We start from the raw sequence: 27,846 nt of genomic DNA, 5'->3' as shown, positions 1-27,846 counted from the left end.
GTCTGTAAAACTGATTTACAGAGAAGACATTTCCCAGACTATTCCTGTCATCCACTCATTTTCCCAACTTTGCTACAAGTGAATAAGATAAATACCATATACAAAATAGCCTTCCCTGTTCTTGTCATGATGATCACTTCTTTTGGCTCCCATAAGCAGATCACACCCTGGAATTTAAGCCTAAGTGAGGTTTAAACCCTTCTCAGGATCCAATGGAACAGCTTTGAATCCAACAGAGACTTTTTTTTAATGAAAGATTTATCTCCTATGGGGCCTTTGCATTCAATGACTTGAGTAACGTCCCTCCCTCCCTTGCTGTGGGGATGCTCTGGACAAAGCCAGCACCTGTGATCCAAACCCTTTTTCAGCTTGTTTTTGTCCTACCCCTCCTTTACTCCTTCTGAGAGCTCCTGTCTGGCAGCTACAGCAAGGAGCAGAGCAGCAGCAGTGCCAGCCTTGTGCCCCAGGGCAGCAGCAAGTGCAGCATCCAACCGGGCACTCTTGGCCAGACTAAATCATCTTTGAACAAGAACTGTTCATAAAGGCACAATCAACAAAATCATGGTTAATTCCACTAATTTAGTGTATCTGTGAGCCTCGCTGGGAACTGTCAGCTCCTTCCTGACATCTATCACTCAGCTCCCTTGAGGAAGAGACTGCACATTCCAACCAGGGATTTAAATAATAAAAATATCAGGAACGTGCTTTAAATTGCTTCAGGCTTTGAAATGCTTTGTTGTGATTATTTAAAAATCAGGGGGTACTGTGCATTATCCTAAACTGACCTTCCCCCTACTCATTTCCAGTCCTGTTCACTTTGTTAATACAGTGTATTTCAAGGTAATAGGAGTGTTAGATCACCATCCCCAAACAGCCTGTACTAACCCAGGTTGTCCATGTGACACCACCTTCTGTCCATGTGCTTCAGCTCCAGCTCAGCACATCATCACCAAGGCCACCTTGTCCTCAGGCAAGGAGTGTCTGAGGATGATGGGGTGAAGAGGTGGATGATTCTGCACAAAAAATCCTTCCAGTACAACTCACCAGCCCTTCTTCAGGAGCTGTTCCTGCACATTTCAGTCTGGTAAACACAACCCCTCCATGTCTCATCTTCTCCACCAGTCCTAACATGAATTATCATCCTTATTAATATCACAGAATCCCAGAATGTGCTGAGCTGGAAAGGACTCACAAGGATCATTGAGTTCAACATTAAACCCTGCACAGGCCCATCCCCAGAGTCACCCCCTGTGCCCCAGAGGATCATCCAAACCCTCCTGGAGCTCTGGTAGCCTTGGGGCTGTGCCCACTGCCCTGGGGAGCCTGGGCAGTGCCCAACCAGCCTCTGGGGGAAGAACCTTTGCCTGAGATCCAACCTGAGCCTGCCCTGACACAGCTCCAGACCATGACAGATTGTAAACCAGGGGAAGATATTTGGTTATCTTAGCAGGATCCAGCCTTAAAATTATCTCTGGTATTTAAAGGGTACAAAGAAAATCCATCACAGAGACCACGGCAGCCCCTGCTGTGCCTTTGGGGAAAAAAAAAAGAAACAAAACAACACACCACCAATCCCAAACTCAACTATTTCATAATGGAGAGAAGAGATTTTCCTTTCTCTCTCTTCTGGGACATAAGAGGTAAAAGCCACTGAGGAAGAATGGCTGTATCTTGGGTGAACTGAGCTCCCAGGACACATCTACATACCAAGATATTCCACTCTGCCAGGATGTGACCAACTGACACTTCCACATCACTTGGGGTTGAGTTAGAAAGGGATCACAAGTCTCCCTTTAAAGACAGGTTAATGGGAACAAGAAAGTACAAAATACAAAAAAAAAGTCAAGTTGTGCTACACCTCTTTCAGTTAAGTGGAATCATTTACAACTGCTCTGTTGAGATGCAGTAGCAGTGAATAAAATAATATAATGTGCCATTTAAGGGATTCTGCAGATTGATAATTTATTGTCTGACACTGAGTGGATAGTTTGTAGGCAATTTTCCACTAGTCTTCACTCTAAATTAAGTGTTCTCTCAGCCATGTTCCATTTGTGCCCATGTCCAGGTAGTTGCACAGCTCCCATCACTGGATAAAAGCAATAGTTTGTGCATCCTATATAATTAATGTTTAGAGGATTAGATATAAAGTATTTATGCATGTATTGTTTACAATTTGCAGTTTCTTGGAAAGAAATACAACTTTTCCCAAACCGAAAAAAGTCACCCCTCAGTTATAGGTGTTGTATTTATGGGCTTCACATACATTTTCAGAATGCACTTCTATTCTGAAAGAAACCTCCTAGCATTTTTACATACAGGATGCAGAGGTTATCATAAGAAGATGTCTTTGAATAAACAGAGAAAAATTTATTACATATTCTTTTGCCAAAAGTAACATAAACATCTTTTGCCCCCCAAAAATTCAAACCCAAAGAATTTATGTCAACACCGCCTCTCATTCTGTAGTTGTTTGGCACATAGTAGTAAGTCAGTGTGTAAAGTCTGGAGAACTGGACTCACAGCCTCACATTGAAAATAGTGCCTTGATGTTCATCAAGTCCATATTTTGTCAGCAGCTGGGCTAGGGGGACTTATTCCTTCTAATAAGGCAATATTGCAATACATCTTCTCTTTGCAAGAGACTGGGTTCAATTAGATTAAAAGCAAAAAAAACCCAGAAAGAGTCATGGTGGTGAGAAGCAAGAGATAAAATAGACAAGATTTTTGGACAATTGAGGAAGCCCTGAGAATGTGGTAGATAAATGGTGTGTCTTGAAATAAAGCACAGCACCTCGAGCACTAGTGCAGAGCACATGGCAGAGGACTTCCTATCTGAAGTCACTGTGCATTACAGAGCTTGCTATAAAGCAAAATAGGTCCAAATATCAGTGCTCACACTGGGTGGCACCACAGGAATGTCCCAAAGGGTCAGTGTGTTAAGATACCAGCTGGTTTCCATATACAACCAAAAAAAAACCATCTAGTCTACTCTTCTTTTCCTTAGACAGTCCCTCTTCCTATTTAGAAGATCATTTAGTGTCTGTCCCAAGCTTTAAAAGATCTGAGAGCACTCACTTCAGCCTCTGTGTTCTTCTCACTGAAGCCTCTTTTCTTTCCCACTGACAGAAGTTTATGACCATCTCCATTTCAGCACTATTTGACTTCAAATTGAAATGATAGTGCACGGAGCCACCTCCCAGCCCAGGCTCATTTCTCAGCAGGCTGGCAACAAAGTCCATCTTTATTTCACCTTTGCAAGTCAGCCAAAGTTCCCAATAAATTACCTGCCAGTACTTTCAGTTCAGGTGTCAGCCCCCCACCACTGGGATTTAAATTGTCACTGCTATGATATTTGCATATTTCAAAGACAGAATTTGCAAAAATATGAATAAATAAGGCTTTTGATAGCCAGCAAGATTGCACACTTGTTGGACATATTACTAAGAGAGAGAGCTAAAAAATGTACAAAGGAGTAGCATAGTCAGAATTTTGTAAAGTTTGAGGAAGGTAAGTTCTAGCTCAAGGGCCATAAGATCAGCAGAATCTCCCCCCAAACATATCCCCTACCCCAAATCTCTTTGCACTAACACTATTAAGGAGCTCAGTTGTCCATAACCTCTTGATTTAATGCTACAGCATCAGTTAAATTTTCAGAGAACTCAGTTTTCTCTTGGTATAAAATACTTGGTAAAAACTCAGCCCATTTCTTGGCTGTGTCTTAATTGCTTATAAAGTTTCTCAGCCAATGGTCAAGTGCTTCTAGAAAATTTTGTTGGTCTTGGTTTCTGTAGGAAACAAATTCTTTATCTGTTCAAATGACATAAAGCCTGACACAAAAGTATATCCAGGCCATATTCAACACCCAGTCTTGGTACACAGGCACCTCCAGGAATTTAATTTAACCTTTTAATTTGGGAGGGGTGTGTGGGGATATTTTATCTGCTTAGATCCTGAATCCTTTTTCACATAATTTGTACCATTTACCTCCCCTCCCTTAGCATTGCAATCCCCTATAAATACACCTGTGGGCAATTAATTCACACATATCACTGGTCAATTCTCTAAGGAAAACTTCCAGTTTAACTTCTGATACTCTCTCTGTAGCTTATCTCAAAAGGATATTTGACTTGGGAATAAATTACTGGAGCTATTCTCCCTTAAGCAGATTTATTATTGAATTTAAATAAAAAATTTATATGTATATTGGAGTTTTTCCCACCTTTAACAACGTGGAATTCCTCTGTTCTGCTTGGAGCTCAAATTTTGGGATTTGCACATTCCTCCATGTGCACTTAGGTTCTTTCAGCATCATTCAATTCATGGTACAGAGAATTTTGCCAGGGAGAAGCCATAAAAATTACGGACCATACTCCATTGGCTCCGGCAGGATATTCTCTAATAACAGGGACACTCCTGCAGTCAGCTACTGACAGTCCAGGAATCAGTTTAACAAAGAGGTTTTCCCTGGGAGCATGAATTGACCCGGTGGGTCTGCCTCAGGCTCTTCAGGGCTTTGCCCCGTGTGTGCATCCCTCTCCTCCCGCCTGACCCTCCTGTCTCTCTCTGTGCAGCGCTTCCCTCCAACGGGAGCGGCCCGGGCGGCGGATTCCCCGGCTATGGCGAGAGCGGCAGCGACTCCAGCCTGCTGGTTTCCCCGCTGCTGGTGGCGGGGGTGGTGATCGGGCTGGTGCTGTCCCTGTCCTGTGCCACCATCGTGGTGGGCAGCCTGCGCAGGGACGGGCGGCTGCGGCACCCCCGGCCCGGCCCGGGGCCTGCGGACGGTGAGTGACGGACGGACCGACCGCGGGGACAGCCCGCTGCTGGGGCAGAAACCTGCCGAGGGCGACGGAGATAACACGGTCCCAGGGGAGTTTGGATCGACAGGGAGCTGAACAGGAGCCAGAGTGTGCCCAGGGGGACAAGAAGGCCGATGGATCCTGGCCTGGCTCAGGAACAGGGTGGCCAACAGGGCCAGGGAAGGGATTCTGCCCCTGGACTCAGCACTGGTGAGGCCACCCCTGGAGTGCTGTGTCCAGTTCTGGGCCCTCAGCTCAGGAAGGACATGGAGGGGCTGGAGCAGGGCCAGAGGAGAGCAACGAGGCTGGGGAAGGGACTGGAGCACAAGTGCTGTGAGGAGAGGCTGAGGGAGCTGGGGGGGCTCAGCCTGGAGAAGAGGAGGCTCAGGGGAGACCTCCTCACTCTCTGCAACTCCCTGACAGGAGGGGGGAGCCAGGGGGGGTCGGGCTCTTTTCCCAGGCAACCATCAGCAAGACAAGAGGGCTGGGTCTGCAGCTGTGCCAGGGGAGGGTTAGGTTGGATATTAGGAAGAATTTCTTTCCAGAGAGAGTGCTCAGCCATTGGAATGGGCTGCCCAGGGAAGTGGTGGATTCTCCATCCCTGGAGGTGTTTAAGGACAGACTGGATGTGGCATCAGTGCCATGGGCTGGGAACCACGGCAGGGTTGGATCAGGGGTTGGACTTGATGATCTCAGAGGTCCCTTCCAACCCAGCTGATTCTGTGATTCTATGATTCTCTGAAAACTGGAATGGTTTATTGGATTCACAACCTCATATTTAAAGGGTTCAGGGTTTACATATTCAACAGGGGGTTCTACATATTCGTGGTATTAAAATTGGGGGTTTCACAAAGATGAGATAAGGGAAAAACCCGGGTTAACACATCCTTGGGGTCTTAGGAATTACCTCATGGGAAAAACCCACTTTAACTTGGGAGATTTTATAGGGGGGACAGGTAACACAAAAGGAGAGAGAAAACACAATGGGTCTTCTGCATAGGTTGATCAACTCAGGGTATGGTCTCTCTGGCTTGGGCAGGGCATGTGATAACATCATGCAAGGAGTCTCTTCCATGGTGCTGGAGGAGGCAGGAAGAATCCACAGTGATGAAGTACTAAAAAGGGTTTTTCCCCAGCTTTCATAGCTCATGGCATTTTGCAGAGACTGCTCAAATTCTTCTCTGCAGAATTAATATTTTTTGAATCCAACAAAAATCCACTGTGCAAGGTATAAAAAATAAAATTAAAACCCATAAAAAACAGGGTATGGAGGTCACAGGCAGCCTTGCAGTTTAATGGTGCTGGGACTGTGTTCCCACAGTTCATGGTTAACATAACCCAGGCCAGTGCCCACAGCAGGTCCTAAACAGATCATTTCCCCTTGATATGGTATAAGATTTCTTTGTTGCATTTTCACATCCCCTCATAGCATGTGATGTCATTTCTATGTTGGAAAGCCAGAACTGTTTTCAATTTGTGCACCAATCTACATCAATGACTGGGAAAATGTTGTTTTTCTGACCACAAAAATTAATAACTGGATATAAACAGAAAAACAGGGCACCAAAATGGCATTGCAAGCATCATAGTTGATGACATAAATGTCATTACCATAGTCATCCTCATACAATGGTCATCATCATTACAGAGTCAAAAAGGTGCCAGATCCTATTCCCTACACCCAAGAAACCCCAAAACAAACAAAAAAAACCCCACCTACCCAAATAAAGAAAAAAAGCCCCCAAAACAACAAGAAAAATCTTTAAGAAGTTTTGGGACTATCAAGGACTTAATTGTAGAGTTATATTTTTGACTCCTTCTGGGTTTGCTGACCAGAAGCTAAAAGCCATTTTATGACAGAATCAGATTATTTCTCTTTAGAGGAAAAAAAAAAAGTTACAAAGTTACTCTGTAAGTCCACCTTTTAGAAATTCATATTATAAATGGTGGAACATCAACAATTATGTCCTCTGTGGCCAGGCTCCTCTACCTGCTGTTTGTTGTGAGTGCAGTTTTTTGCATATTGCTGTGGTGTTTCTATAGAAAAGACAATAATAGAGAGCAAGATAAAAACACATTAGCTTAAATCTTGTTTTCTGAGGTACATCAACTGGACTTCATTTAATTGTCTGGATCAGGAATTTTTGTGTCTAATGGACACATTTCCTACGATCAGTTTGTCCACTTGGAGCTAGGAATAGCTATTTTTGGCTTTTCCAAAAACATTTATCCAGGTAAGGGATTAACCTCTCTATTTGGGAACGAAATTTAGAATCCAAAAGAAGTGAAATGCAAACTCCCATAGACAATTACAGAGGGAAAAATGAAACAACAGAATCCAGAAAACTAATACCTACTATTCTGGTAACATCCATTGTTCCTTATTTTCAGCAGGAATAAATGGTTAAATTGGGGTTACTCTTTCACCCATGAACAGCAATATTTTGGCATGATAAAATAATGACCACTAAGATTAAATCACTACATTTAAATCTACTGCTCTAGTATTTTCAGTTCCAATAAACCCTGAAAGCAGGCAAAAATACACAGGGTAATTTTCAAACTGCTTGTTAGCAATAACAGTGCTAGAGGAATGGAAAAAGGAAAGCATCTTTTCAGAGATACGAAAAAAGAATAATCTTAAACTAAATTGTGCCACACTACCCAAGTGTGGAGCTGCTCCATAAATCCTAAGAAGTCAGTGCTCTTTTCTGTGTTAGACTTGTTTCTGTGTTGTTAGTTGGAGCTGTGAAGCTCTTGTGTGGAAGCCTCAAGAAAGCCCTGGAGCAGCAGCAGGGTGATTTTTCTCTACTATTTTCCAGCTTTTCCCATTTTTGTCCACGTTTTGTATTGAGAACAGCATTTTCTCAAGACACATAGCTGCAATCAAAAGCCTACCCCTGCTTGGAAAACCCTCATGGAATGGTCAGGGTTTCCATGTGTGCAACCCCCGGGAACTTCAGCAACCCCTTCAGCAAACACTGGTTTGCATTTCACTTCTTTTGGACTTTAAATTTTATTCCTGAAACAGAGATGTCATTCCCTCACCCAGATAAGCGTTTATACAAAAGTGACAAGCTCATGGCAGTGTTATGAACAGTGACAGGGAATCCACCAGGGAAGGAAAGAGCAGCAAATCTGAATTGCTTGTTTTGCAGCTCCAGATGGCTTCTCCCATGGTGGCTCTTCTGGAGAGCTGAGATCCTCCTGCACCGAGGAGTTCCCCCAGGCTTGTGACTTTGGTTCCTACCTGGACATACTTTCTCAGGTCAACATCATGTACCCTGACCCACCTCCACGGTAAGCACTCTCCTGATATTCTGAGTGTTATAACCTTGCACTTGCAAAGCCTTTTAAAGAAAATAAAACTGCTAGACCTACGCCCAGTACAAAAATTCAGGTCACACAAAATCCAAATGCAGAGAGACTTCAGGATTTTTTGACTATAAGTTCAACTTTTCCTTAGCAGAATATATCTTTACTAAATACATGTACAGTTCTCATTTAGTGATATCCACATTAAAATTTAACATATTGATGACATAGTAATGAAACACTCAAGTAGAATTACTTGCAAACACCTTTCTTTGAAAGAAATTACTTTACAAGTGAAAGTTTCTCCAGGGGAAAAATACATATTTTTTCCAAGAACTTTTATGTCATATTTATTACCGACCTTGAGAGTGTTCAGATCAGAGGAAACAGAAAAAAACAACAGCAAGTTTTTGTAGTGCTGTGTCTTACAAACAGCAAACAATGGTTGAACAGCCCCCTTCTTTCTTTTTTAATCTCTTTTTAAGCAGACTGTTTGTAGTTAATACATTATAAAATCAGCCCTTTTTTAACTGCTTTTATATGTGATACAGAGCAAGTCAGTAGTATGAACACACAATATATAGGTCTCTGCTTTTTTATTCTATGCATGGTCTACAAGTAACCCTTTATGTATTACCGAGTCATATTATAATAAATGGGCTTTTAGACATGGTGTAAATATTTTAGCAGAAAGCTCACATGTGAAAAATTATTCTGAGCCTAGCATCTATATTTGTGGAAATTCATATAAATCCACTTTAAAATGCAGACTGGTTTTTGGACCCACACCCACAAGTCTTTACTAATAAAAGGCAGCCAGCTGACACCAAGCAACAGTTTGAGTGGGCACCAGGCCAGATTTCTGGGAACAAACTGAGACTCTGAGAACAGATTTCTTTAGCAGACAGATCACACATGATTATACCAAGGATTGCTTCCACTTCCAGTTTGAAACAGGCCCAAAGAAGGATTTTTCCAGCTCTGTGGATTTCTGTTGGGAAGGAGATACCTGGGTGACACAGGCCAGGAATAAATGAACCCTCTTTCCAGTAAATTCTGCAGTTACTTCTGTAACAAGCCTGGAATGAGTTAGTTATCTTGTGTCATCCTTGTTCTAAGAAACTGTTCTGGGACACCAGTGCTAAGAACAGAGAGACACAAAGGTGTCCTGCCACCACCTCCTCCAGATTCCCTTCTAGGTGAGAGCACTGAGCCCACGGGGCCCCAAATGTGACTGTGCACACACAAGGAAGCAGTGCTCAGCCCAGCAACTGCAGCTCTGCATCACAGGTCCACTGTAAAGATTATTGTTAATGGTTTTGCTGTTTTCTCACTGCTACCAGAGTTAAATGTTTTAGAAAAAATAGCTTCAGCAAACCATTAAAATTTTAGTCATTTTTATATCTTAGCAACACAACTTGTAGAACACTTGAGGGAAAGCAGAGCTCAGCAGATGGCTCAGAGTAAAGCTACATAGAGACTTTTAAGCTTGCTCTTAATGCATTATATAGACAATTGTAACTTCAGAAAAGGGCTGGGTGAGAGGCACTGAGGAATTACTGCCTTATGTAAAAGCCTGAAGAATTTCTGTACAGCCACCTTTGTACTCTCCTCCACGGCATAACTCTGAAGGGTATTTTTTCAATTAGTAGATCATAAAGATTATTCGGACTGATGGGTGCAAACAGCAGGAAAACTGACTGTCAGACATGGCCTTGAAGCATAAACAAGACATGCTTGACCTTTTGCACTTAAAATATTAACTCCCTGGGATCAGTCTTGTTGCATACAATAATATTTTGAAGAGTTGTTCACTGAAATATAGCACTGGCTAAATTAATGTAATTCCTCCTTGTAATTTGGTCAGTGCCAGATGTAATATAGAGATAAACCAGCAGGGCCAAAAGCTAATCATGCACTGGAGCATCAGCAGAACACGAATGAAGAGCAGCAAGGAAAGCAACTTCACGAGCAAATAACTGTTAAAATGTATTTTCTGTGAAAGAACTGTGAGTGAGAAGCAGTTTGTGCTGCCAGGAGCAGCACCAAAGCATTCAGTGCATGTATCCCCTGGGTAACAGCCAGAAGCACCAGCACTCAGACCTGGGGTGAGGAATCCAGGGCTCCTGGACACACCATTCCTGATAAAAGCACACTGCCTGAAATGATTTCAGTAGAAACCATGACACCTTTATTTGGACAAGGGGGTGATCAGTTTAGGGTGTTTTTGTTAGATTTTACATTTGGCCTTTAAGTCGCAAAATGAATGGAAAAATAATTGAAGGGGAAGGCTGATGAAACACACGACTGAGGTTGAGGGAGAGCTCCCAGCTCAGGATTGCCCACTCTCAACCTTCCACCTGAAAGCCCAGTAACACTATTTATATAAAATGCTATTTATATAGAAACTTTTATTCATAAATTAATTAATGAAAAATGCCATGGAGTGTTTATAATTGTTCCAATATCTAAACCATGAGTTTCTTTTGAGACTCAGCGTGATGATCACCAGACTAAACTCTTCTCACTAAACTCTTTATTGCACTAGATTTTGTGTTGGATTTAGAGGGATACCATGCACAGAATTTTGTCATTAGCCTGCCTCAGTTGCTGGGTGGTTACAGAGAAGCCATTTGGTCAATTTGTCTTGACAGCCCAAATTACACAGTGCTGCTATCCATAAATATCCCTTTAGGATAATTAATGACCATCTAATGAATCTCAGATCTGTGTTAGCATCTGTCAGATGGATTTTACAGGAGGTGCAGAAGGAAAACATAAAAACAAAATAGAGTGTGTATAAACTAAGAAATTTCAGGATAGTAGGGGCTTGTATTTTAGAGCCTATTTTTAACATGTACAGATACTTGTAGCATTGCTAGAAGTTAATGGTTCATAGTCTCTGCTATCAGAGATGGCAAAGAATTTGTTTCTAAGAAACTTAGTCCTCTGAGGAAGATGATCCAGGGGATATAGCAACAATTCTGTACCATTCTATGTTAGAATTCTAATCCCCCCAAATTAGCAAACTTGAAAAAAATTCAGCCAGGACAGAACATAAGAACAATCCTACTGCCACAGCTTAACTATCATCACAGTTAGTATGATTTTGAAAGGAATTACTGGAAAGCCTGTAAATCCAATATTTGTCAATATTTGTTCAATGTTCACTGTGCTGGTGTGGGTAAAATCATGCCTCTGACACATGGGGATCATATCTTTATAAACAGAGATCTTGAGCTTGTGTTCACTGTGACAAGTTCTTTGTAACACTCACACTTACAGTGAGCTTTCCTGATTATCTTTTCATATATTTAAGGAGTAAGAAAGCTGCTTAAAAATAAGTTGAGCTCACGTTTGAAATGGCTTCAAGCACAGTACCAACCAAAGTCCAAGTAAATGAAACACTATTACATTTTCTTTGTGAGAGTCTCTAAATCCAAGAAATGAGGAGGGATTTTATCAACTGTTCACCTTTTGGCCAGAGGAAATGCATCTCACCCCCCTGGATAAGTACTTTTTCATTCCTTAGTGACTGGATATTAAGGAATGTACAGAGCTTTAGGCAACCAAGGTTATCACCTTTTCCATCTGTGACTCATGAGTGCCCAAAACAGAACATCCCTGAGGAATGACTGCTCAGGGAGATGGAGGGCTTTAGCTTCAGGAAGAGTTTTAATGCAAGCCAGAAAAGTCCTCTCCATATTTCAGAGTGAAATGTGTCCCACAGGGCACATGATAATAAAAAATATTAAGTCACCCATTATCCCAATATTCCCACTAAAACACATCCATAGGGGGTTTTGTTGTTCCAGTGGGCTCACTCTACCTTATCTGCTCATCTTGCTTAATCTATGTAGAATCAGTTCTGCAGAAAATTGTCTTGTTTAGACTTGATAAATTCCAGTACTCTCAATATCCATGTTCAGTCTGTATTGTTTAAACAAGCAAATCCATTTAAAAATTGCTTTAAAATGGCAAAAGGAAATGCTGGGGTCTTAAAGACAGACCCTAATTTCCCTTTAAATATGAAAATCAAATCAATCAAACTACTTAAGGGACTTTTATTTCTAACACATTCTCTTCCATCCCTCATTTCTGAGGATGCAAATTAGCCTTATCACAGGGAGGAGCCTTGGACCAGCTTTCCAGATTTTCTTGAAAGGCAGAATTAGGCTTGCAGGGAACTGACATTAAAACTCATTAATTTCTGGTGTGTTCCTTTGCCAAGGCCATTTCCCTGCAGCAGGCCAGGTAAGGAGCTTTTGGCACATTCCAGTGCCAGTTGGCAAAGCATGAGATGGACATTTGGGCTGAAGTTCAGTTCTCACTTCAGTACCCTCACTGAGATTTCAGTCAATAAAGTAAAAAGTGCCATTGGAAATATGACAGTTTTAAATGAATTGGATACCATGACATCAGCTAAGACTCTCAATTCTTTTAACTCCAAATTCCACACAACCAGAGCATCAAAAGCCCCTCCCTTCCCATCCTAGTGCTATTCCCAAATTTCAACAGAAATGTACCTATTCCATAACAGGGTTTGCAAGGATCTTTTGTCCCCATTATACTCATTCTGGAATACCTAAGGACAGACCATTCCTAATTATTATAGCAAACTGCTTCTTCCCAGCTTAAATTTGTTTACAGCCATTTGGCAATAGATTCTTTTCATGGCTTTTCAGTTCCCTCTCATATACCCACACCTTTCCCTTTACTTGCTTCTTGCATTTGCAGTCAAAAATCTTCTCACACCTCAGTTTGCATGTTTTGAAGCTGAGACACAAAATTCCCTTTGCTTTCTGTCATCAAAAATATCTGTGGGGAAGCTGGATGGTCTGAACAGCCTTTCTTTACACCTGTCCCAGTTTCACTCTAGAAGTGCAAACTATTCCTGCATTTAAAAAACTCTGCAGCAAGTGAAAGCAGAAAAACATGATGAAACTCAAGAACAAAGTATTTCTAACAATAAATCTGCTGTGCCATGAGAACAACCACAACTGAAAGCTCTTAAGTCTTTGATAACTGCATTTACAAAAAAAGATTTTCTCTGATTTCCCAGACTTTCTGTTGCATCCTGCAGCTACTATTTCCATCACCTGCACAGAATTCACTCCTATAATAATTAAAACAAAGCCCTTTCTAGGAATATGTTCTTAAAACCTGTCAAATTACAAAATTCCTCAGATATCAGCAGGTCCTGGTGACATGCAAGGATTGGTGATGTTGTTTAGGACCCTGTTTGTGGATTAACTCCATGGCTTGGGAGGCTTGGGAGATTATTTTAACTTGTCTCAACTGATTATTGTTACTCACCCAGTGCCCACAGCTTCACTGTCCTTACTGTGAAATGGTTACAGAAATGCAGAGACCAAACACTGCTTATGATCAAGTGGTTGATCAATGCATCACATAAACTCTTCATCATAGAATTACTTGTTTTACTTAAAACATTTATTTTCTATTGTTTAAAGGTGCACGATTATGCTGAAACTGCATTATAAGTTTCAAATGTTATCTGGTATATATTCAACTTGCTCTGAACACTGCTTACATTGAATTCTGGTTTTCATCTGAAATATTTGTGCATCAAAGAGTCATAGCTTCCTCAGGATTATCCTGATACAGAGTACAGAATAAAGATGCAGACTTCTAGTGCTCATGAACACAAATACTCCCATTGTAGTTGTGAGGAACTAGAAATTCCAGATATAACTATGAAGAGGAAAAAGGCAGAAAAAGAACAAACTTTAGGTTTCTTGTCTCTTGGGTGCTTAAGTTACTTAAGCCTTAAATGTTTCCTTGATCAATACTCTGAGTTGCTTTTTTACTATGAAAAACATTAAAATATGTAATAATAGTGATAATTGTTCATGGTTACCTACTCCAAGATCATAGAGGCACCTTGGAGGTTCCCTGGTCACACCTCTGGGAGCTTAAAACTCAGATAAATCAAATCAGCTATAGAAAGAGATGTTCCTCCAGGACATCTTAAGAGGAGTCTGCCCCTTGTTTAAACAGCTACATTTCAGATATATGATGCAGCATTCCCAGAAAATACTGCAGTGGTTCTATTGATGGTTCCCCCAGGGCCCTGTCACACCGACACTGTGGGCTGTTATCTCCAGGGGTTAGGTTATATCCCCTCAGCCACTGGCATTTGGGATCAGGCACAGGGAAAAATTCTCATGGAATGTTATCCAGGCCCAGAGGCAGCTGCAGTTTGATTTCCTACTGACACAGTAACTGGGGGGCCTGAAAGTGCACAGGAGAAGGTGCCACTGAACTCCAGTGGCTTATTCTTGCACTGTAATTCCCCTGCTTACCATGACCCAGAGCTCAGGCTGTTTAGTTTTTAATAAAGGAAGAAGTTTCTGTTTATTTTTAATAAACAAAGACCTTTTGGCTTTTCATTCTAAGTCACTGTTCAAGAATTAAACTACATGAATCACTGAGACAATCAGCAATATGGAATATATTGCTATTATATAAAACTATTAAATTAGTGCTAATAATTCACTGACAAAGCATGAAAATAAAAGTTAAAATACAGTTATTAAATGCACTGTATCAAAAATAAACATAGAAAAACATCCCATCTCATGACATATGTTATTATAAGAGCAGTTCTGCCAGAAGTTATACACGTCCTCATGGCAGTTATACATCACCAAAGAATATATATATTCTAAGAAAACACATCTCAGAGGCAACAGGCACAGATTTCCAAGCTGCTGTCCTACCAACGCAGCTGGGAGCAGCCAGAGATGGTGCTGAGTTCAGCATCATCAACTGAACTGCCCATGTGGTCATCAAACACAGAGTTTATTTTCTTTGGATCCTCCTTTCAGAGATTTACAGCATAATTTGTGTCAACTCAGCTTTTGTATTAGGTAACAACAGGATATGAACATCCTTGGTGGTGTTTTCATGGTGGTTAAACCTGCCAAGCACATTTATCTGCCACATTAATGATTCTGTTTGCCATTACCAAAAGAAGGCAGTAGGTCATCAGCAAAATGGAAACAGTGCAGTGGAGCAATTTTTTGTGGAGTCATAATCTATAACAAATGAACAAAGGAAACCAAAGACATATATTTCACAAGGAATTCTTCATTCCCCAGATTTGCCTTTTTTTTCCACTAGCAATTGTTTGCATCTTAAAAAATTCTGTAAGCAGAACCTTCTTCTTGCCCCAGAGAGTAGGTTATAATTCAGGAATGACAGCTGGTTAAATAAGCTCTTTTGGGTTTCCTTAGCAACAAACCAATCCTAATACTTGCTGCAATGAGACCTGACAAATTTATAAAGTTATTTTCCCCCCCTGCAACATTCTAAGTCAAGAAGGTCAGCTTGAAGAGCTGTTGTAATTTTTTTTTAAGCAACATTCTCCTCTTTGCAGTCACATTTACACACAGTAAGATGTTAACAGACATCAGCCCTCCTTGCCTTTATCAGTAAAATTACCCCTTAAAAACTCAATAGCATAGTCCATAATGACAATGGGGGTAGTAAAACAAGAAACAAGGCCAGAAAAAACAGACAGCAGCACATTTCATGGTCAGGAACCCCTTCCTCCTGATGACTGCTTGTAAGATACACCAAACCTCAAGATACTAGAATTTTAAAAAACAATGGATTTAAGTGGGTTCACCATAAGTACTGTAATCAAGGGTTTGTTTCAGGGCTGAAAAAAAAGACCCATGGTGTTCACAAGATGCAGTCTAATTAGTTCCTGTGGCCCATTATTATGTTATGGTAACATAATCCTTTCCAAAAGCATTTGCTTTCTTGTCTAAAAGGATTTTCCTGTGACTGCTGTAGTGGACTTGAAGCCTCAGCTACTTTTTACATGTGCAATAACTTCACAGAGCTGAATCTCTCAGATATTTTATAAGTGTTGTTGTATTTTTTTTAAAAGTCTAGCAAGTATTTTTGGTTTTCTACTTAAGTCATACAGGCTTCATGCTCTTGCAGTTTCAGTTGCAAAACATATATATATGTATATACATGTGTGTGTTTATACATATAATATATATAATTACATATTTTATATAAATATATATAAATACACATATTACTTATATATATATATATATATATATATATATATATATATGTATAATGAACACACACTACACAAATATATATACAGCTCATTCCCACAGCAGTTACTGAGGTTGCACTTTTATGAGTGGCCAAAATGTTCTCCTGTGAGCTGTGGCCTCAGATCTCCCCCCTTCCTCCATCCCTCACACTTCTCTTCTTGTGTTCCTGGTGCCCATCTGATTATGCTGATGCAGTTAAATCAGGAGAAATCTGGCCCAGAAAAAAACACACACAAAAATATACCAAAAAAACCAAACAAACAAAAAGTACACCTCCAACAACACACCCAAATAAAACAAAAGCCAAACAAGAACATCCAAAAAACACACACACAAACTTTTTGCCTATTTAGCTCCAGGCTGGGGATCCTGGCTTGGAGGAAGCAGTGCAAGGAGCAAGTGGGAATGAGCAGCAGGGCAGGGGATGCTTCCTTTCATAAAGTCACAGAATGGGCTGGGCTGGAAGGGACTCACAGGATCATCAGTCCAACTCCTGGCGCTGCACAGAGTCACCCCCTGTGCCCCAGAGGATCATCCAAACCCTCCTGCAGCTCTGGCAGCCTTGGGGCTGTGCCCACTGCCCTGGGGAGCCTGGGCAGTGCCCAACCAGCCTCTGGGGGAAGAACCTTTGGCTGAGATCCAACCTGAGCCTGCCCTGACACAGCTCCAGCCATTCCCTGGCTGCTGTCCCTGGTCCCCCCAGAGCAGAGCTCAGTCCCTGCCCCTCCTCTGCCCCTGCCCAGGAATTGGAACTGCACTGAGGTCTCCCCTCAGTCTCCTCTGCTCCAGCTGAACAGAGGTGACACAGAATTGGCTCATGTTGACACCAAAGCTTTACACACCCTGAGCTTTCCAGCTGCCCCTTTCCCAGCTGAAACAGCAGCATTATTATCACACTGAAGGGACTCATATGGAACACTGTCATTCTAATATCAGGGGTGACATCTCTGATGGTTCTGGATCCTTCCAGTGCTGTCCATCACTGCAGGCACCTCTTGGCCCCACTGGTACCGAGGTCTCCACACCAGCTGATGAAAAGCAGCTTCTTCATTCTGGTCTAGTTCACAAGTTTGCAAGTGAAAAGAGCCCTAAAAGCTGTGTCAGAGGTGCAGAGGTCACACTGCAGGGCTGGTTTGGGACACACCTCCCCGCACTGGAATGCAAGAGTCTGTTCACCTTTTCTCCTCAAAGGTGAAGCTTCACTTTAAGGTGACAGGAAGGATTTAGTTCCACCATCATTCACATCAATACATGCTGATCAACTGCAAGACAGTACTACTACTGCAATTTTTTATAAGTAATCCTTTAAATCTCTGGAGGAATGATTTCCCAACCACAAACACACGTGGGCAGTGCATGCCTGTCCAACTGTGTGTTACTTCTTATAATACTTGTTTAATTCCTCTAATTAAAATAAAAATATCATAAAGCCCTATAACCTTAGACATTAAGGTCTTTTTGAAAGAGAAACTGCAAAATAAAATTCATGCTTGTAGTGTTTATAATACATTAGTTTCATTACAGGAATACCTCTACAACAGCACTCTGAAAGTACAATTAAATTGCTGATACTGTTAAAGAGAAGGGGGAAAATTAACAAACAAAAAAGCCAAAACCCCCAAACAAACAACAAAAAAAACCAACAAAAATAAAGAGACAAACAAACAAACAAAACCAACCCAATCACAAAACACTTGGAAACTAAGGAAAAAGACAAAGGTGAAGTGCTTGTATGACCTTAATTCACCTCCATTTTATCCTTAACAGAGGATACCAGGAATCTTATCTGCAGCCTTCACTGTTGGTAACAGCAATAGCTGTTTGCACTGGCAGCTCTCCAAGCAGAGATACCGTGCATAGAAAAGCACATGGGAAACCAAGTATCAAGATCATAAACTGCTAATACAAAAAGTTATTAAAAAAAAAAACAAACAACTATCTGAATTATTTGTAATTCTCTTCTTGGCCACAACAATCTGTAGGTGCAGCTGTGAAGGTGCCAAAAAGCTATTTAAATTGAAAGTCTGGCACGTGTCCTTTATTACCCTATTAAATTTTTTAAGTGTCATCTTAAGGGCCAAAAATGATGGGAGGAACATTACCTGCTTTTGGAGAAAAAGAGATCATTATTTTTAGCCATCATATGTGTGAAGAAAAAGTGCCCTGACACTAATATATCAATATTTGGAACTAAACACTAAAATGCCAGGCCTTGAATACCATCATTTGTACCCATTTGTCTTGACACTTAAAAGTCACCTTAACAAGAGCTCAGTTTGCTGTTTACCCCACCGAGCAGTTCTGCAAAGCTGAGCTGAGGCTCAGGAAAGGCAGTAAATTAAATCCAAGGGAGAGAAATGCAGGTGCTCAGGTAACACCAGGAAGAAACAGTTCCCACTGTGCCCAATTCTCCTTCAGCTCAGTGGCAGATTTCCCACGTGCTGGGCCTGGGCCCAGAATCAGGAGGCAGAGAAGCTTCTCTTCTTTTGTGTCTTGGCAAAAGGATTGAAAATTTTCCACCTTGAAATTCCTGTGGGCTTTTCTGAATGGAAACGCTTCTGCTGTGGTAACAGTAAGTGCTCTTCATTAGCCTGATTAAGTCAGTCAAAATCTGTGGAAAGATTTTAAATAAATTCGCTGGGCTTTGGGTCAGCAAAATGTAAATGAAATAAAGATGCAGCTCATAGCAAGTAATCCTGCAAAGAGTGACCTTTCCTTTACTCACACTGAGGTCAAGGAGAGTTGAGGACATCAAGTCCTTGATCTCTGACTTAGGTCCAACAGCTTTTAAAAGACTATCAGGTATGTTTGAAAGCTTCAGTGTATTTTGTAGAGGCTGTGGTGAAATCTTTTTCATATGTTATAAAATAAAATAATTCCAATTCCTGTATGCTGGGACTTTTTCTGAAGTAGCTGGGTGCCCTACTCAGGATCTTCAGAACAGACTTATGTTTTCAAATATCATTTTCTGATGGGGAAATCAAAATTTTCTTGTCTGAACTTAAAGCCATTGTCCTCATTAATATAAAAATTAGAAAAAAGGGATGTAAACATAAAAACACTTATGGATATTTGAGTTTCATAACCCAGTACTATGACTTCACTTTCTTACCTTTCCCTTGCCAAAAACCATTTCCATCTCCTGGACTAGGGACAATAGCAGCAAAACCTATTATTTGTATGAAAATCATGAGGGGCACTCTGAGGGAAAGTCAAGATTGAACCAAGGCAGGGCCTCCAGGTTGGTCTGCAGGAGGCACAGCACCCACAGCACAGCAGGGTTTATTAGCTTGGTTTAGCCTGGCAGGACACAAGTAAGGGGAAGAATGTGTGCCTGCAGTCTGCTGAGAAGACATATGCTAAATATCCCAGGCTTCAGGAAATATCCTACATCATAATAGCTCTGCAGTTCTCAATTTGTCTGCCTCCAGACAAATGTTTTTCAGGTGGTTTTTTTTACAGGAAGCATTCCCTTGTTCAAAATTGAATTTAAAATGCTCCGGAAATGCTTAAACACGGCAGCCAACAAAACAGGTCTAACATTTAAGGTCATGGCGTTATGGCTCTGTCACACTCTTGCCTGTAGCCAGTGAGCTGGGAAAACAGGAGCTTCCTTCAGCCCACTGGAGCTGAAGGATGGCAGGAGTGGAGGCAGGGTCGGTGTGTGGGCAAAGAGGTGCTGCCAGGATAGACCCTGGAGCAGCAGGGACAGCCCAGAGGGAGCAGAACCCAGGACAGACCCTGGAGCAGAACCCAGGACAGACTCTGGAGCAGAACCCAGGACAGACCCTGGAGCAGAACCCAGGACAGACCCTGGAGCAGCAGGGACAGCCCAGGGGGAGCAGAACCCAGGACAGACCCTGGAGCAGAACCCAGGACAGACCCTGGAGCAGAACCCAGGACAGACCCTGGAGCAGCAGGGACAGCCCAGGGGGAGCAGTTGTGCTCAGCCCCTCTGGGCTGCAGGGCACTCCCTGCACAGCCCTGGGCTCGAGGCAGGGCAGTGCCCAGCACCAGGGCATGGAGCCTGCTCGTGTGCATTCCCTGTTCCCCCCTGCTTCCTGCAACACACAACACAGGAAAACACAGACACCCTGCTCTATCCAGGCTTGCTATCTACAGAATCACAGAACACTCTGAGCTGGAAGGGACCCATGAGAATCATCGAAGTCCAGCTGTGCAGGCCAAGCTCCCATCCAAGGAGCCTGTCTGCATTCCCAGCAGGACAGAGAGCACAGAGCAGAGTGAGGAGGGAATGAATAGTTTCCCCTGGCACCCTCTTGGTGTCACAGACAGGACTAAAAACCTGGGTACACCTGAGCTGGCTCCTCATGGAAACCCCGCAGATCCATCTGTTTGCACCCCTCCTCGTTGGCAGGGATGTGATGGACCATCTGCTGGGTCTGCCAAGCCTCAGAATGACCCACACGAGTCAGGATTATTCACCACAACTCTGCCCCTCAGCACGAAATCCTGCTGCCCTGCCAGCACTGTCTGCAGCCCAGCTCTGTCACAGCACTAGGGATGGGGGGTGTGGAGGACAGACCTCAGTGACAGTACACTGCAGAGAGCCCTCAGTGACACTGCACCTCAGACAGCCCTCAGTGACACTGCACTGCAGAGAGCCCTCAGTGACACTGCACTGCAGAGAGCCCTCAGTGACACTGCACCTCAGACAGCCCTCAGTGACAGTGCACTGCAGAGAGCCCTCAGTGACAGTGCATTTCAGACACCCTCAGTGACAGTGCACTGCAGACAGCCCTCAGTGACACTGTACCTCAGACACCCTCAGTGACAGTGCACCTCAGACACCCTCAGTGACACTGCACCTCAGGCTCCAGCAAAGGTTCATTATCAAACAGCAACACCACTTCCTCTTCCCCCTCAGCCATTTTCCAACTTGGCTCTTCCAGGCAGGTGAGAGCAGGAATGAGCCGTGGCTGCATTGTACTGGTGGTGCCTGTGCACCTCGGGGATTATCCAGATGGATTTGGAGATGTGCTTTTAGGGATTATGCTCTCGTTGTCTCACATGGCAGGGCAAGCAAAGATGTGGGCTGAGGAACAAAACACCGTATGATCCTTTTCTTCTCACTTTACCTGCCCTTGTTACTCTGAAAATAATGTACTGTGGTTTTTTTTTCACAGTAGTCTAATAAAAAATTCCTTTTTTCTTTCAGCTATGATGAATGTGTGGGGCCAGGAGCAACACAAATATATATTCCCACAGATGATCCCCCCCCGTATTCTCTCATGGACCCTTGTCAAAGAAATGAAATATCTATAAATATCTATATTAGCCAGGAAGAGGAGGCAGCATCTGGGACTACAGGACAGGCTGCAAATTCTGCAGTCAGGCTGCAGGACTTGCAGCAGCCCATTCCATCCATCTCTGTCATCTCTCACCCTGGAGGCTATGCCCCTGTTCAAGACAGTGGGGTGTGAACAGAATATCCCCATCCCACGTGTTCCAACAGAAGTACAGAGCAGTTCTTCCACTGACTATCAGGCCCCAAATCATGTGAACAGAAGTGGCTTTTTCCTTCAATTCTTCTGAAGATCTCAGACCAACAAAAACACTTCAATGGAAGAATAAAACCTCTGGAAGTTTTACCTATTTTATATCTTTAAACAGGGATGCAACGGGATTTTGTTTTTTACAGTGACTTTTTAAAGTTTACCTAAACTTTCCTCTTTGTGCTTCAAAGTGTTCCGTGACCTCACACAGCATAAAAGAGCAGCAGTGACAAGCAGTACACCTGACCTTCCTGAAGCATTTCAAAACACACTGAAATCAGACACTCCTAATGCAGATATGTTACCCACTCAAGCCTACTTGTTGATTTTAGGATACTTTGCATGTTTCAGAGCAGAAGGAAAAAGAAGAGCATTTTATTGTCATTAAAGGTATCACAAGTACATTTCATTCCGTTTCTTGGCAACAAAGCATTTTTAAATAATTTTTTTGGTCTAAGTATGTATTTCAGTGTAGAGAGACAAGGCACTGCCTAAAACAGACGGTGAACAGTACCACAGAGAAGCAAAAGAAAAAGGGAGTGTAATGTTTGGATAGCCACATTTTTCCTTTGCTGCCAGACTTTCCAGACCATTGCAAAGCCTACTGTAAGTCTTCCTCAAAGAAACCATCAGCAAGTGATGGAGAAGTGGCAGTGGATGCTCAAACACCAGTTGGCTTTACCTGCAGAAGTGCAGGCCTGGGACCTTCATGTCCTTCATGGGGACTTGCCGTAGCCAAGGGAAGGGCACAGGAATCCCAGAAGATGCTTTATGCCAATTCCCACCCAGGATGCATTTTCAGGCATGACCTGGGCTCTTCTTTCAATAAGGGGTTGCAGTTTTGCTGCAGTGACCTCTAGGAACTGGTGAGTGTGATGTAAATAGTGGATGATGGGCTGGGCACAGGAGCAGAGAACTCACTGTGAGCACAAACCAGGAAGGACAAAGCCAGTGAGCAGCAGCAGGACATTTCCATGCTGCTACCAGGGTTCCCAACCAGCTGCCAGGGCAGTGGGTGCAGGGACCTGGAGCTGCAGGGCACAGGGACAGCAGGGGGTGACCAGGAATGGCCAGGGCACTCCAGCCCCCTTGTCCCCTTGGATGCCATCGCTGGGACACGTCTGCTCTGACAGTGAGCCCCCCTGCACCCACCCAGCCCTGGCTGGGGGGGACACAGAGTGACACAGAGGGGCTCCCCAGGCAGGGCATGTGGCCCTGGGGTGGGCAGGGCAGTGGGCACACCCTGACAGCCCGTCCCTTGGTCACCTCTTGCTCCTTTTCCCCATGCAGATGATGCCAAGCCCCAGGACCCTGCAGCACCCTGCTGTGCCCAGCTCCCCTTGTGCTGGGAACACCCCTAAAGGACAACACACCCCAGAGATCCTGCTCTTCACCTGAGGTGCACGTGTGCCAGAGGAAGAGCTGCTTTCCTCTCTTCTTTTTCATGGCCCAGCAAAACACGTTGCAAGACTGGGACTAGAGGACAGCCCTGAGATCAAAGGGTGAGCCATGAGCACAGTTCCACCTGACTGCCTTAAAATAGTTTGGATCCTACTGTTCACTTCTGCTTGGAATAGTCCCACTCCTCATCTGGAAGCTGCTGTGGGTCTGGCTGAGGACAGACACAACCCACACAGAGAGCAAGGGGAACTCAGCCCTGTGCTTTCCCTGGGGGAGCACCCTTGGGAAACTTCTTGGCTGTGTTGTTTTGAAACTGGTAACTGCAAGAAAACCAATCCCTCTTGTGTTTGCACTAAACATTTTTAAGTAATTTTTAAGTTCTCTGTCTCATGGAAAACCCCTGGGTATCTACATCTTCAGTGAGCACCACTCAGCAGAGTTATCAGAGGCACATTTCCACTAAATCTTAGGGGTATTTTCACTGAAATTAAAAAAAAAAAGGTTTTCTTACACTTGCAGAAAGGACTTCATTTACTATTTCCACCAAAGGATACATAAAACTGAGTATAGCAAATCTGTAATTGTATTCAAAAGGAACCATCATCCAAATTATTAAAATTGCACTTAGATTTTCTGTAAATACGGAATGATTTTCAGCTGTAATCATCATTCAACACTCCAAAGATTGACACAGTTATAATTAATACTTAGATGGGAAGTAATTATATGGTTCTTACTGCTATATAAATTATACCATTACTGAGTCATATGCACACGATGAGGTAAGGTAAGTATGCATTTTTTGTTAAGTAGATGGCAGTAAATATGTATTTTGCTAAAATAACAGAATTCTTTTGCAGTTCAGTAAGATTTTCAATATTCTCAGTGTACTCTACCCAAAAGAACAAAAATACACCATTTTGCATTGCAAAACTGCTGGCAGGCATTGGCACAACGTAGGCTATATTTCATATTTTTATTTTTTAGCAGAGAGAACAATTCCTCTATACAAAGTACTATTTAAACAGTTTTGTGGTACACAAAGTATCCTGCAATAAGAGAAACAAACCCCTTCGTCACCTATAAGGGGCCAGGGATGAAAACCAGCCCAGAAATGCACCAGTCAGTTTTATTGGCAGGAAACCCAGAAGTGAAGGAGGGCACAGAGGTTTGTTTCTGCAGCAGAGGAGCTGCTCTCAGAGCTGTGCCTTCCTGCAGCTCTTGGAAACCTGCCTAGAACACAGAAAGGCCAGGGGACCAGCCCAGCTTCCTTCAGGCTCAGGCTGGGGAGGTGCAGGGGGAAATCTCATCCACAGAAATTAGAAGGCAAATGTAATTTCTTTTGTCCTCACAGCGAGCCTCTTACATGCAACATGACAAACCTGAACATTGCAGACAAGCACAGAGGGCTCTTCACACGTGGCACACAATGTGTCTGTGCATGGTGGGGGACCCTTTGGACCTATTTGGCTTTTAACCTTTTTAACAGGGATTTCCTGCCCTTCCACTAACTCTCTATCTGTAGTTCACAAAACAGGGTGATTTTAAGCGGACCTCTGATGAAAATGGGAGATGGACATTTTACTTCATGACAGCAATGCATTAGGAAAGTTATAGAAAACTGATCGAAGTCTTTCATCCTTTGGTAATATTGGAGCATCCCCAGCACTGTGGACTGTCAGTGGCAGCGTTTCTCACACTCCCTGCTCCCTCTGGTGGTGTGAACCACTGCAGAAAGTCTGGGCATCCTCACAGCACAGGTTCACCAAAATAATCAGATCAATCCCAGCTGCCTGGTCACACGGATATGGAGCCACCCAAAACATACACTGCCATACTGTAGCATTTTCTAAGTTATCACTGAACACAAGGGTGAACACACAGAGTGATACCTTACCATGATCACCTGCAAGAGTGGCTTAGAATTCTCTGCTCTTGTTAATGTTTTTAACTGAGTGATGTCCAACAAAGTTGTGGGGGGGAAAAAAAGTCTTATAAATCCAACCAAATACCTCTGCAAACAGACAGCACTAGAAAGAGAAGTTTTAGCTCTAAAACACTACAAAGAGAAGTTTGCAGCTCTAGATCTGCTCCAACTGCTTCCAACACTACTACTGCAACAGTGATGAGATTTGTTGTAATGATGCAATAAGAACCTGTTTTAATTTCTTTAAGAATATTTAAGATCTCAGATAAATCTCAGCAAAGTGGGCAGTGTCTCTCCTGATGCTGCTCTTAAGAAATTCCTATTCTGCTGTCAGATTTTATCCTAAACTCTTGGAAAATTCTAATGCCAGTGCTAAAAGCCAGGTTTAACACAGAGCTTTCATTTCTTATATGACTAATAAACTGCTTGGCCATGCTGTTCCTTGCTATGTGATCACAATCCTGTATTTCTGTAGTCACCTCTTCTGGTTCTACTTTTAGTACTGATCTTTACACAGAACTTTTAGTAAAGAACATTCACTCTTGGTATGGTTCCTGTGCTTTTTTATGTTGCCAGTACCACTTTGGGACACCCACCTTTAGTCTCTGGGTAATCAGGCAGTTCAGGAACTGCTGACAAAGCAACACTGTTCTTTAATCACTTCCATTTGGATTTTACATTTGTCAGGAATAAGCAACCACGGGAACACTCAGGTCAGTGTGTGCCCAGCCAAGGTCAGAGCAGGAAGAAGAGTCTACAAAGTTGAAAACTGTTAGCCTTGAAATGCTCTCAGGATTTCTAGAAGCATCAGAAACCCTCACAAGTACTTTCATAGATACCTGAGAAAATCACTGAAGTCAGGACACTGGAAAATAGCTACATACCACCAAGGGAAAAGATGAAATGCTGGGAAATAAAAGGTCAATTCTCCCAGAAGTGTTCAAACAGATAATTTTTTAGCACAGCGAGGCGAGTAATGTTTATTCCTGAATGGAAAGCACATCAAACTGATTTAACTGGTCTTTTTACAGTCTGACAAATCATTCCCCTCCTTAAACTACAGAAATACTTTCTATATAAAATTATAGCCATAGCCTTCTATGAATTAAAATAATAATCAGCATACAAGGGAGTCTGTACCAATTTCTTTGAGTTAGTTTGAAAGGATGTGTCAGAGATGTCCTAATGAAAATACTGAGTGTTGCTGGATTTCAGAGCTTTCAGAGAGAATGGACCTATTAAAATCAGCACACTACATCAAACTAGGAGAAGCAGCAGTATGTAGGAGGACAGGACAGGAATTTGAAGAGAGAGAGAAATAGCCTGGAAAGCACAAGGTGCAATTCAGTGGACACATATGCAAGTCCTGCACTTGAGAAATGTAGGTTCCAATTCACAAATGCACCACACAGTGACCTGTCAGAAGGCAGGAGAATGTCTGAGGATGAGACTCAGGCAAGTGTGGGCTGAATATGAGCCAACAGTGTTACACTACTAGGAAAAAAAGGAAAAATTAACATCAGCAGCCTGGAAATATAAACAGTGCTACTGTTCTTAAACCATTCCAAACAGCTGTCCATTCCCTCCTGCTCTGGTAGGAAACAGAGCCCAGGCTTAGCTCCACAATCTGATGGACCTGATGCCTGGAGGAAGGAACAAGAAAGTTAAATGGCCTGGTTATTATTTTTCTTGGGTTTGCATGACAGAGAACAGAAAGCTGTTCTTCACTGCCATATAGAAATGAGATTTTAGAACTGAGGGGAAATGGAGAATTAATATTTGATACATCACAGAGGAAGAAAGATTCCACATTACTAGAGATGGAAAGGGCAAGTTTCAGTTCTCCCCTTCCAGCAGAGCTTCCCATGTGCTCTCTTTGTCACTGTCTGGCAGTGTCTGATGGTTCTCCATGGTCTGGGAGTTGGCAGTTGTGGTGTTTTCAATCTGTATTAGCAGCTCTCCAAACCCCAGAGGCTCTGCCAATACCTTCTGGAAACAGATTCTCTTAGCCCAGACCACACTGGTGACCCGTGGCTTCCAAGGCCATACTGTTGTCACAGCAAAGACCTTTCAGTGAAAATACTCACCACCAAAATTATATCCAATATATAGAGAGCACCTCCAGCTCCACTGATGTTCTACATGTGAGATGGAAATTGTAGATAGATCAGATACTAAATTCATGTTTTCTGAATTCCCAGCAGCATTTCATGCATTAAAACTTCTCAGCTAACAAAGGACATACTCCTTTCCCTTTTCCTCAGCTCACAGTACTTTGTGCTTGAGCACTGCTGACTGAACTCATAAGAGTATGAGAAATTTGCAGCTCAGATTTCAGACAGGTCCAGATGTTCTCATTTCCACCAAAGCAAGGAAAAATAACAAGCAAAACATCTTCCATGTCCAGCAGAGGCACAGAGTTAAAGCTTTAGGAACACAGAAGAATCCAGGGTGGTTCATTCATGTTTTGGCTCCAATGCCTTGATCCTCTTATTTGTTCTCCAGCATTCTCTACCAATATTGTTCCAAAACCTTGCTCAGCCTAAATCAGCCCAACTGCAATAAGAGTCAGGTGTGTGGCCTGATGTGATTCACCAGGTATTGGCATTGTGCCTTTTGATCTCCAGGAAATAGCAAGTTTGCAGGAACAGCTGGAGGTGGCCATTCCTCCCTGCTGAATTCCTCCTTCTCTCCTATGGCCAGAGTTTTGCCTTGCTGTAGTCTTAAAAAAACTCATAGATTCTGATTCTGTTACACTCCAAATGAAGCCAGTATATTTACAA

The 27,846-nt window shown here is 42.7% G+C and overlaps 1 protein-coding gene across 1 annotated transcript in view; it reads left to right on the top strand.

Annotated features, from left to right (window-relative positions):
• The window catches only part of BEAN1 (brain expressed associated with NEDD4 1), a 53,488-nt gene extending 27,759 nt beyond the window's left edge, over nt 1-25,729 (top strand). Inside the window, 5 exon segments of the mRNA XM_051805534.1 lie at nt 4,572-4,781; nt 7,955-8,096; nt 21,399-21,605; nt 21,607-22,601; nt 23,026-25,729. Of these exon segments, the coding sequence (XP_051661494.1) occupies nt 4,572-4,781; nt 7,955-8,096; nt 21,399-21,605; nt 21,607-21,775 (728 nt within the window). The 3' untranslated portion in view covers nt 21,776-22,601; nt 23,026-25,729.
• The last annotated feature ends 2,117 nt before the right edge of the window (nt 25,730-27,846 follow it).

Source organism: Manacus candei, unplaced genomic scaffold, assembly GCF_025592945.1.
Source record: "Manacus candei isolate 608988 ecotype Guabito, Panama unplaced genomic scaffold, ASM2559294v1 h1tg000065l, whole genome shotgun sequence".
NCBI lineage: Eukaryota > Metazoa > Chordata > Aves > Passeriformes > Pipridae > Manacus > Manacus candei.
This window is presented reverse-complemented; position numbering and strand designations above follow the sequence as displayed.